Source organism: Galeopterus variegatus, unplaced genomic scaffold (genome assembly GCF_000696425.1).
Source record: "Galeopterus variegatus unplaced genomic scaffold, G_variegatus-3.0.2 Scaffold663, whole genome shotgun sequence".
NCBI classification, from domain to species: Eukaryota; Metazoa; Chordata; class Mammalia; order Dermoptera; family Cynocephalidae; genus Galeopterus; species Galeopterus variegatus.
Genome location: NW_007726774.1, coordinates 243,849 through 253,441, shown reverse-complemented (window position 1 = coordinate 253,441; position 9,593 = coordinate 243,849). Strand labels below are relative to the sequence as shown.

General features: G+C 57.8%; 1 protein-coding gene across 1 annotated transcript; it reads left to right on the top strand.

Annotated features, from left to right (window-relative positions):
• Positions 1-5,432: 5,432 nt before the first annotated feature.
• On the top strand, positions 5,433-9,587 carry LOC103589226 (cytochrome b561). The gene is made up of 5 exons (XM_008571135.1): positions 5,433-5,638; positions 6,832-6,930; positions 7,176-7,279; positions 7,718-7,875; positions 8,115-9,587. The coding sequence occupies exons 1-5, from the start codon at positions 5,434-5,436 to the stop codon at positions 8,305-8,307; spliced, it is 759 nt and encodes a 252-aa protein (XP_008569357.1). The 5' UTR covers position 5,433; the 3' UTR covers positions 8,308-9,587.
• Positions 9,588-9,593: the final 6 nt, after the last annotated feature.

The following is a 9,593-nucleotide window of genomic DNA, read 5'->3' as shown; positions in this document are numbered from 1 at the left end:
TTTCCTCATCCGTCTAATAGGGCAACGTTCCTCAGAGTGTCATGGTGAGGACTGAGAGACAGTGCGAGACATGCCTGGGGCTGAGCAGGGGCTCACCAGCTGGTAGCACACATCTCAGCCACCATGGTGGGTGTGAAGCGCATTAGGGTTGTGGCTTCCCAGAGAATCTGGGACACGGATTTTCAGCATAGGACGTTAAAGCCACACGTGTAGTTGCCGGGCTATGGAGAGAATGTCACCCTAATTTCTGCCTGTCTCACGAGGAGACTGGCTGGGAAGGAAGAAGCAGGCTGTGATGGGAGTGACGAATCCTTGCTCCCCTGACCTCCTGGATCTGTCCTTTGTACTCTATGTGGCATTAAGAAGCTGTGGCAGGTTGACCAGTGCTGGCGGGTGATGTGCCTTCTGTTCTTCCTAATTTGGAGCTAATCAGATTCTGATTGCACTCTGGGCTCTCTGGGATGAGCCTAATAAAGGAGGCAGCGTCCTGGAGGGAGGACACAGGACGAGTGACTGGAGGAGGACAGCATTTCTGCCTTCAAAACATTTTCCTGTTAGGGTCGGGGCAAGGTCGTAGGTACCTGTGGGGTCTCGAAGAAGAGCAGACGCTTTCCCTGCCTTCAAGCAGCGCACAGGGCCCCGGAGCAGAGCAGCGCCGTGAGGTTAACATAAGGCAGGGCCAGAAAGGGTAAGGACGCTCCAGGCGCGCCTCAGGGACAAAGAGGAGGGGGCCGGTGCTGGGCACTGGGGACAAAGTGGTGTGCGATGTGACCCCTGCAGGGCGGGGAGGACACGAGGGGTGGAGGGGGGCCTGGGGGCTGTGATGGATGTGGAGGGGCCGTGGGAGTCTCCTCTGCGTGAGCCTGGGAAGATCCATGCCGGCTGTTCGTGGACACCGAGTTAGGATCACGTTGTGGAGTTGGCATTTCACCGGCAGGCAGTGGGCAGCCATTTGTGCATGGGGACAACGTGACTTAGGGAGCTGGGTGTGTCCCTGGCTCGTCAGGCAGATGGAAGAGGGAGAAGCTACAGGCCCTGGGTGTGGGTGTGGCAGTGAAGATGGCGACAAGAGCCCCCGGGATGGGCATCCTGCCTGCGGAGGTGGGGGGTGCACGTGCTCGGTGCAGAAGGGTGGCCCCAGCAACTGACAAGGAGGTCACAGAGCACGTGGGTACCATGGGAGAGGCGCTGGCTTTGGATGGCCTGAGTTGGAGGTGTCCGTGGGATGTCTGGGTAGAGGTGTATAGTGGACATGTAGAAATGGGGTTTGAATTGGGGGGGAGGACAGAACCGGCGCTAGATTTTGTCACAGGTGGGGACAGAAGCAAGAGTTCCAGCAATAGGGGTTCATCGTTCAGGGCTTCCGGAGAGCAGTGTTCCCACTCACCATGGGAGGGTGGAGCTGTGTTTCTGGAAGATGATTTGACAATGTATCAGAAACCTACCAGAGAACCTAGCCCTTGACTCAGGATCGCATTTAGACAAGTGTGCAGAGGTGACCGCACAGTGTTGACTAGTGAGGAACTGGAAGCCAGCTAAGCCTGCACCGGGGGCGAGGGGACGGGTCACAAGACGGAGCAGTCGCAGTGCACAGGCGCGAAGTTACTCAATGGTAAGGTAGGTTCATTGACATGAAACATGGTATGCGTGATACGTCATTAAGTTAAAAAAGTAGGTTAGAAAATGGTATAGTCCTGTTTCTAGAAGAAGAATGTACATATATTTCTAGAAAACAAAGTACGTAAAAATATAAATTAGATGTTGATGACTTGTGATTTTTTCTTTTTCGCTTAGCCATGTTTTACTGCAGAGTGTGAGTTATTAACACTTCCCCTTTATAATGGTAGAGTTGCCAGAAGATGACAGGCGTGGTGGAGAGAACGGGTCAGTGGACATGGAGCCGGATGGCAGGAGGTGACTGAGACCCAGTCCTGAGCCCCACAGGGTGGGAAGCGTGTGCAGGTGTTAGAGGAGCCACCGGGCGGCATCTGTCTGCCAATGCTTGGTGCTTCCTGCTGTCGCCCCCTCTGCTGACACCCACGGCTGCTGTGGGAGGCCGGACAGTGGCAGCAAGACGGCGGTGGCCCCATCTAGGGAGGGGCAGTCGGCCAGTGCTCTGATGTCTGCCTGTGGTGGCAGTGGCGGTGTTGAGCCATGGCAGTGCCTTTCTGTGGTGCACAGACTGCCACCAGCCCCCGAGGCGAAGGGAGAGGAGGCCAAGGTCACGCTTGTTTGCCCTCCCGCCTCCTCTCCTGGCCTGGCTGCCTCCAGGCTGGGCACGGGCTCGGGAGAACCAGCAGGTGCAGATGGGAGCTGGCGCTGAGGCCACCCCGACCACAGGGCCAGGCCGTGCAAACACTGGGGCACTCGCCGTGGGCGTCCAGAGCAAGGCTCTCTCAAACCTCCTTATGTAGTGATGCACGGTGGTCCCCCTCACCTGCAGGGACTGTTCCCAGAACCCCAGTGGATGCCCGAAACCGCGGATAGCACTGCACCCTGTCTATACTATGTTTTTTCCTACATATACGTACCTATGAGAACGTTTAATGCATACATTAGGTACAGTCAGAGATTAACAACAAGCACTAATAAAGTACAACAGTTACGGTAATACACCGTGAGGAGGGATGTGGAGGTAGTCTCTCTCAGGGCCAGGGCTCGCTGGAACTGCGGAGGCGTTTAATGCATACATTAGGTACAGTCAGAGATTAACAACAAGCACTAATAATAAAGTACAACAGTTACGGTAATATACCGTGAGGAGGGATGTGGAGGTAGTCTCTCTCAGGGCCAGGGCTCGCTGGAACTGCGGAGGCTGAGCTGCGATGCGGGCGCTGCAGCCACTCGCTCCCGGGCAGGACGACTGTGCGTGAACGCGGCCGTGGGGGGCCGTGGTCAGCGCTGCATCCTCCTGGGTGGGCCTCATTTCTGGGAAATCTCACCTGAGGGAGGAGTATGGGTCCCACCTGCCCTAGGTTTGGAGGGGAAAGGGGCAGGAAGGGAGAGAGACCATTTGGCTGTCCTGTCCCCGTGTCCTGGCAGGCGCAGCAGGGTCAGGGCACCTTTGTTCTGCGAGCACGTGGAGGCCTGGGCTGTGGGGTGGGAAGATTCCTCCTCATCTCCAGCTTGGAGCTCAAAAGCTGGGATGGTGGAAGGAGGCTCCCATTTTTCAGCCCAGATGTACCTTATGATCCATCTGGAGAAAGGAAGTGACTGCCCCCATCCCCACAAGGAATTTGCTCACTTCACTGTAATTTACCAGTAACCCTCACGTGAGAAAACCCAGGAAACCTCAGGAAACCGAGAATGGAGCACAGGTTTTGGGCTCTCGTGCTCCACCAGAGCTTGGAGTGGCCTTTCTTGCCCCCTCAGTGCACATAGACCATCCCCAGGCCAGGTCTGTCTCATGGGAAGGCTGGGCCCTCCCGCTGAGCTGCTTCTGAGACCTGGGACCTGCCCCAGGACCATGGCGGGAAGGGGCTTAGAGATGGACAAGTGACCGAGTGCTGCCTTGGCACAGGGCTGGGGGGAGGTGGCAGGGGTAGATGTTGGGGGCCCGGGGAATGCGTCACCTGGAGGTATGGGCTGCTCCTCTGAGGTCTGCCGTCTTTCCTGCAGCAGCCACCTCAGCATGGAGAGTGGTGCCAGCTTGGTGTCCACCCCCGGGACGCTGCCTTGCTACGTGGCCTTCTCCCAGCTGCTGGGCCTGACCGTGGTGACCATGACTGGCGCTTGGCTCGGTCTGTACCGAGGCGGCATTGCTTGGGAAGGCGCCCTGCAGTTTAACGTGCATCCCCTGTGCATGGTCATTGGCCTGATCTTCCTGCAGGGAGATGGTGAGTCCTGTGGGGCCGGCTCCCCAGAGCTGCTCCTCTGGGCCTGGGCTTGTCCCTGAGGGAGGTGGTTTGCAGGGATCCTATCATCCCTGAGGTCTCTTCCAGTCAAGACACATCTAGGGTTCTAGAAAAGACAGAGAAAGAAGCTGGCTTAGAGCCTGGGGAGACGGAACCCAAGTTGGGCCCTGAGGTTGGTGGGTGGCGACTCCTCTTGAACTTGTCCCAGCACTTTTTCCTCGGGCCTCACCAAGGAGCACCCAAGGGGCATGTGCTTTGCAGAGCCCAGTGCCAGGGGCTGGGCTGTGAGCTAGGCTGTCTTTCGGGGTGGTTCGAAATTGGGGAAAAAGCGTATGTGAGCATGGGTGTGTTGTTGTACTTGGAGTTGGCAGAGCTAGAGCTCCCCTTGCTGGGTTAGGAGCAAGGTGGTGCGTGGCCTCCCCGCAGCTCCAGGCCAGGGAACGAGGAAGCTGGATCCTACATCTGGTTGACCTGCTCTTCCCAGAGGCGGTCCCGGTGACGGCCACCCCCTTGCAGCAGAATACTAAGAGGCATTCCTCACACGACCTGGCCCTGCCGCTGNCGCGGATAGCACTGCACCCTGTCTATACTATGTTTTTTCCTACATATACGTACCTATGAGAACGTTTAATGCATACATTAGGTACAGTCAGAGATTAACAACAAGCACTAATAATAAAGTACAACAGTTACGGTAATATACCGTGAGGAGGGATGTGGAGGTAGTCTCTCTCAGGGCCAGGGCTCGCTGGAACTGCGGAGGCTGAGCTGCGATGCGGGCGCTGCAGCCACTCGCTCCCGGGCAGGACGACTGTGCGTGAACGCGGCCGTGGGGGGCCGTGGTCAGCGCTGCATCCTCCTGGGTGGGCCTCATTTCTGGGAAATCTCACCTGAGGGAGGAGTATGGGTCCCACCTGCCCTAGGTTTGGAGGGGAAAGGGGCAGGAAGGGAGAGAGACCATTTGGCTGTCCTGTCCCCGTGTCCTGGCAGGCGCAGCAGGGTCAGGGCACCTTTGTTCTGCGAGCACGTGGAGGCCTGGGCTGTGGGGTGGGAAGATTCCTCCTCATCTCCAGCTTGGAGCTCAAAAGCTGGGATGGTGGAAGGAGGCTCCCATTTTTCAGCCCAGATGTACCTTATGATCCATCTGGAGAAAGGAAGTGACTGCCCCCATCCCCACAAGGAATTTGCTCACTTCACTGTAATTTACCAGTAACCCTCACGTGAGAAAACCCAGGAAACCTCAGGAAACCGAGAATGGAGCACAGGTTTTGGGCTCTCGTGCTCCACCAGAGCTTGGAGTGGCCTTTCTTGCCCCCTCAGTGCACATAGACCATCCCCAGGCCAGGTCTGTCTCATGGGAAGGCTGGGCCCTCCCGCTGAGCTGCTTCTGAGACCTGGGACCTGCCCCAGGACCATGGCGGGAAGGGGCTTAGAGATGGACAAGTGACCGAGTGCTGCCTTGGCACAGGGCTGGGGGGAGGTGGCAGGGGTAGATGTTGGGGGCCCGGGGAATGCGTCACCTGGAGGTATGGGCTGCTCCTCTGAGGTCTGCCGTCTTTCCTGCAGCAGCCACCTCAGCATGGAGAGTGGTGCCAGCTTGGTGTCCACCCCCGGGACGCTGCCTTGCTACGTGGCCTTCTCCCAGCTGCTGGGCCTGACCGTGGTGACCATGACTGGCGCTTGGCTCGGTCTGTACCGAGGCGGCATTGCTTGGGAAGGCGCCCTGCAGTTTAACGTGCATCCCCTGTGCATGGTCATTGGCCTGATCTTCCTGCAGGGAGATGGTGAGTCCTGTGGGGCCGGCTCCCCAGAGCTGCTCCTCTGGGCCTGGGCTTGTCCCCGAGGGAGGTGGTTTGCAGGGATCCTATCATCCCTGAGGTCTCTTGCAGTCAAGACACATCTAGGGTTCTAGAAAAGACAGAGAAAGAAGCTGGCTTAGAGCCTGGGGAGACGGAACCCAAGTTGGGCCCTGAGGTTGGTGGGTGGCGACTCCTCTTGAACTTGTCCCAGCACTTTTTCCTCGGGCCTCAGCAAGGAGCACCCAAGGGGCATGTGCTTTGCAGAGCCCAGTGCCAGGGGCTGGGCTGTGAGCTAGGCTGTCTTTCGGGGTGGTTCGAAATTGGGGAAAAAGCGTATGTGAGCATGGGTGTGTTGTTGTACTTGGAGTTGGCAGAGCTAGAGCTCCCCTTGCTGGGTTAGGAGCAAGGTGGTGCGTGGCCTCCCCGCAGCTCCAGGCCAGGGAACGAGGAAGCTGGATCCTACATCTGGTTGACCTGCTCTTCCCAGAGGCCGTCCCGGTGACGGCCACCCCCTTGCAGCAGAATACTAAGAGGCATTCCTCACACGACCTGGCCCTGCCACTGTGGCCCTACGCGGGGGATTAGGTTGGGATCACAAGGTTCTGCTTTGGGAACCAGAAGCCTCCTTGCTAAAAGTAGGGACTATCTGACTAGGCTTCAACACTGGACTATCTGAGGAGCAGCATAGCTAAAAGGTGAATTCAGAAGCTGGCTGTCACCTCAGGGTGACTGCACGATGGGTCCACGACAGCCTGGAATTCACAGGACACCTGACCAGAGGCTGGGATGGTGGGTGGTGTGTCTACTGGGCCCAGCAGTGACTTTAGTTAGGGACTGTGGGCAGTCCCCTGGCTTCGCTGCCTTTGTGGTGGTAGGAATTGCAGCACAGCTTCCCATCCTGGCCCCTTTGGGTGTGCAGGGGGTGGGGAGTTGGTTGGGCAGGGCTGGGGGGGATGTGAAGGCACCCACAGCCCTTGGGTCCCCTCTGTGAGGGCCAGGAGCCACCCATGGGCCCTGGGGAGCCTTGTTTTTTCTTCCAGTTCCTGTAGCTGGGGGACTGTGACAAGCCCTCAACTCAGATCACCTCTCCAGCCAAGGCGTGCCTCCTGGCTGCTCGTGGCAGGGTAGCCTCGAGCACAAGCTAATGCCCCGACATTCCCTTTCTCACTTTCCATAAGCACTGCTGGTTTACCGGGTCTTCAGGAATGAGGCCAAACGCACCACCAAGGTCCTGCACGGGCTGCTGCATGTCTTTGCGTTCGTCATAGCCCTGGTGGGTGAGTTCCTGGCACAGCCTGTCCTCTCCACAACCTGCTACTTCAGGCTTGGGAAGTAGCTGCTTGACACTCCGCCTTCCCTGCCCCCTCTCCAAACATCCCAGGCAGAGACACTGGGTGCTGGCAGCCATCAAGCTGGGACCGAAGCCCAGAAGTCCCGGGTAGCTGGTTTCCCTTGTGTCATCTCACCCCCCTCCCTTTTCCACATCCAACCCTGTCCTTACATGACTGCTGTCACTGTCCAGGCTTGGTGGCGGTGTTCGACTACCACAAGAAGGAGGGCTATGCTGACCTGTATAGCCTGCACAGCTGGTTTGGGATCCTTGTCTTCGTCCTTTACTTTGTGCAGGTGAGTCCTTCCAGCACCCCAGCTCCCGGGGCCACCGGCAAGGCATGGCGGAGGTGGGGCAGTAGGGCTAAGCGGGTGCGATAGATGAGCCCACTTTCCAGGATGTGAGCCCAGATGGTTGGGTGCTGCCTTCTGATGCTGCAATGGGGCAAACCCAGGGTCTGACAGGCAAGAGTGCCGGGATCCCAGGCGCCCTGCCAGTGACGTGCATGTGCTGTTTGGCCACATGCTGGCCATCTGTGTATGAGTACGGTGGACTGAGCCGAGGCATCGACACTGGGGCCGGGACCCTCTTGCCGTCAGTGCTTCCACTGTCCAGCACTGTGCTTACTGCAAGGGGTCAGTGGTCCTCGCGTGGCACAGCCTGCCTTGGAGGTCCCCCTGGCTGCTCGGGGACGGCCGGCGCAGTCTCCAGAACCGCCTCTGCTTTTCTGCTAGTGGCTCGTGGGCTTCAGCTTCTTCCTGTTCCCTGGAGCTTCGTTTTCTCTGCGGAGCCGCTACCGCCCACAGCACATCTTCTTCGGCGCCACGATCTTCCTCCTCTCTGTGGTCACAGCCCTGCTGGGCCTGAAGGAGGCACTGCTGTTTGAACTTGGGTGAGTGTCCCAGGACGTGAGCAGGCAGGCCCACGAGCGCCTGCAGAGAGTGAGCCCTGCTCCCTGTGGCCCTGGACATTTGCTTTCCGAGCTGGCTTTTTGTGGACTTTGACGAGCAGTGGTTTTTCTGTCTGGGCAGTGGCTGGAGGGGCTGGTATTGGAATACCCGTGGCATCTTTCAGGTCTAGGATACAAATGGCACTTGACCTCACTGTGACTCTTGCATCCTCCCCCTGCAGGGCCAAGTATAGCAAGTTCGTGCCTGAGGGTGTCCTGGCCAACCTGCTGGGCTTGCTGCTGGCCTGCTTCGGCGCCACCGTGCTCTACATCCTGACTCGTGCCGACTGGAAGCGGCCTGCCCAGGCCGAGGAGCAGGCCCTCTCCATGGACTTCAAGACACTGACGGAGGGAGATAGCCCCAGCTCCCAGTGACAGCCTTCCTCGTCCTGTGTGGAGGGGCCTAGCAGCCCCTAGGTCCTGTAGGGGTCCTCAGAGGTGTCTGTTTGCCCACTACCTGCTGAGGCTGTCTACAGGACTGGTGGCTCCCATGGACGGGCTGGGGAGTGTGGCTGCAGCTGTGTCTGTTTTAGCACTGACTTCTGGGCTTAGGGCTTGTCCTCTGCTTTCCCTTCCTCGCTGCTGCTGTAGATGAGTCCCGTTTGTCCTGCGCAGGCCCTGTTCCCCTGTTGCCCCCTCACATGCAGAAGGCTTTGGTCAAGGGTTTGGGTGGTCAGCCCTGGTCACAGAAACACAGATCCCTGTAAGAGCTGGAGAGCGGCTCCTCCCTCAAGGCAGCAGATGTCTAGGCTGAGGCCAGGGGAAAGTGTGGGGCCTCAGGGACAGGCCTGGAAAAGCCAAGACTGTTGCTTTATGTAACCCTGAGTTCACACCAGGAGTCCCTCTAGCCTGAATAACACGTGGTACAAATGGGCCCAACCTTTGGCAGTGGAGCCAGTGATATTACATGTAAAGTATGTTGGTGTTCAGAGCAAGGTTCCCCAGGAGAGGGGAGGGACTTGCCCCTGGGAAGCACCAGAGATGTGGCTTAGGCCCAGCTGCAGTCTTGGGCCTTCCTTTTCTTTAACCTTTTAGCTCCAGAATGGCTTTGCCAGGAGAGAGGATAGAAACACATGACTTCAGACAAACTTCCCCATGGCAGATGAGGGGCAGATGAGGGCAGCCTGAATAGCAGGCAGGAGATGGCCCTCTCCAGAGGGTGCTGTGGCTTGGGCGGTGGAGGCTGGTGTCCTACAGTCCCTGCTGCAGAGACTCCCTTCCAGCAGTGGCCTGGCCTCAGCCAGCAAGCTCCTGCTTCCCCCCACCCCCCACTCTTCTCAGCCCCGGTTTCCACTGACAAGCTGGTTCCTGCACTGCTCTGACTGGGAGGTGCGAGCACTTTTTGTTTTTAAATGAAAAGCTGTTGCCTCCTTTTGATGGGGCCCCACAAGGGCTGCTTGCTGGCTGAGCTCCTCTTACTTGAGCTGCCTGCTTCTGATGTGAAAGATAAGCCTCCTCCTTTCTTACCTGGTGCCCATCTTTGCAGGAAAAAGTCAGGACTGAGTCAGAATTGGATTAATCCTCTGTGGTGTCTGGACATCACTCTAACCCCATAAAGTGTGTTGTGTTTTTCGCTGAGTCACTATTTGGCTTCAGTCTGGAAATAACGTGATTAGAGCATTGATCTTGTGCTTCTTGGATTTGGCAAATGCTCTGTTTTC

Bases quoted from the DNA above. Each gene is read 5' to 3' on its own strand.
- LOC103589226 (XM_008571135.1), top strand. From the start codon at position 5,434: ATGGAGAGTGGTGCCAGCTTGGTGTCCACCCCCGGGACGCTGCCTTGC. The intron at 5,639-6,831 runs GTGAGTCCTGTG...ACTTTCCATAAG, and splicing joins GATCTTCCTGCAGGGAGATG to CACTGCTGGTTTACCGGGTC. The intron at 6,931-7,175 runs GTGAGTTCCTGG...GTCACTGTCCAG, and splicing joins GTTCGTCATAGCCCTGGTGG to GCTTGGTGGCGGTGTTCGAC.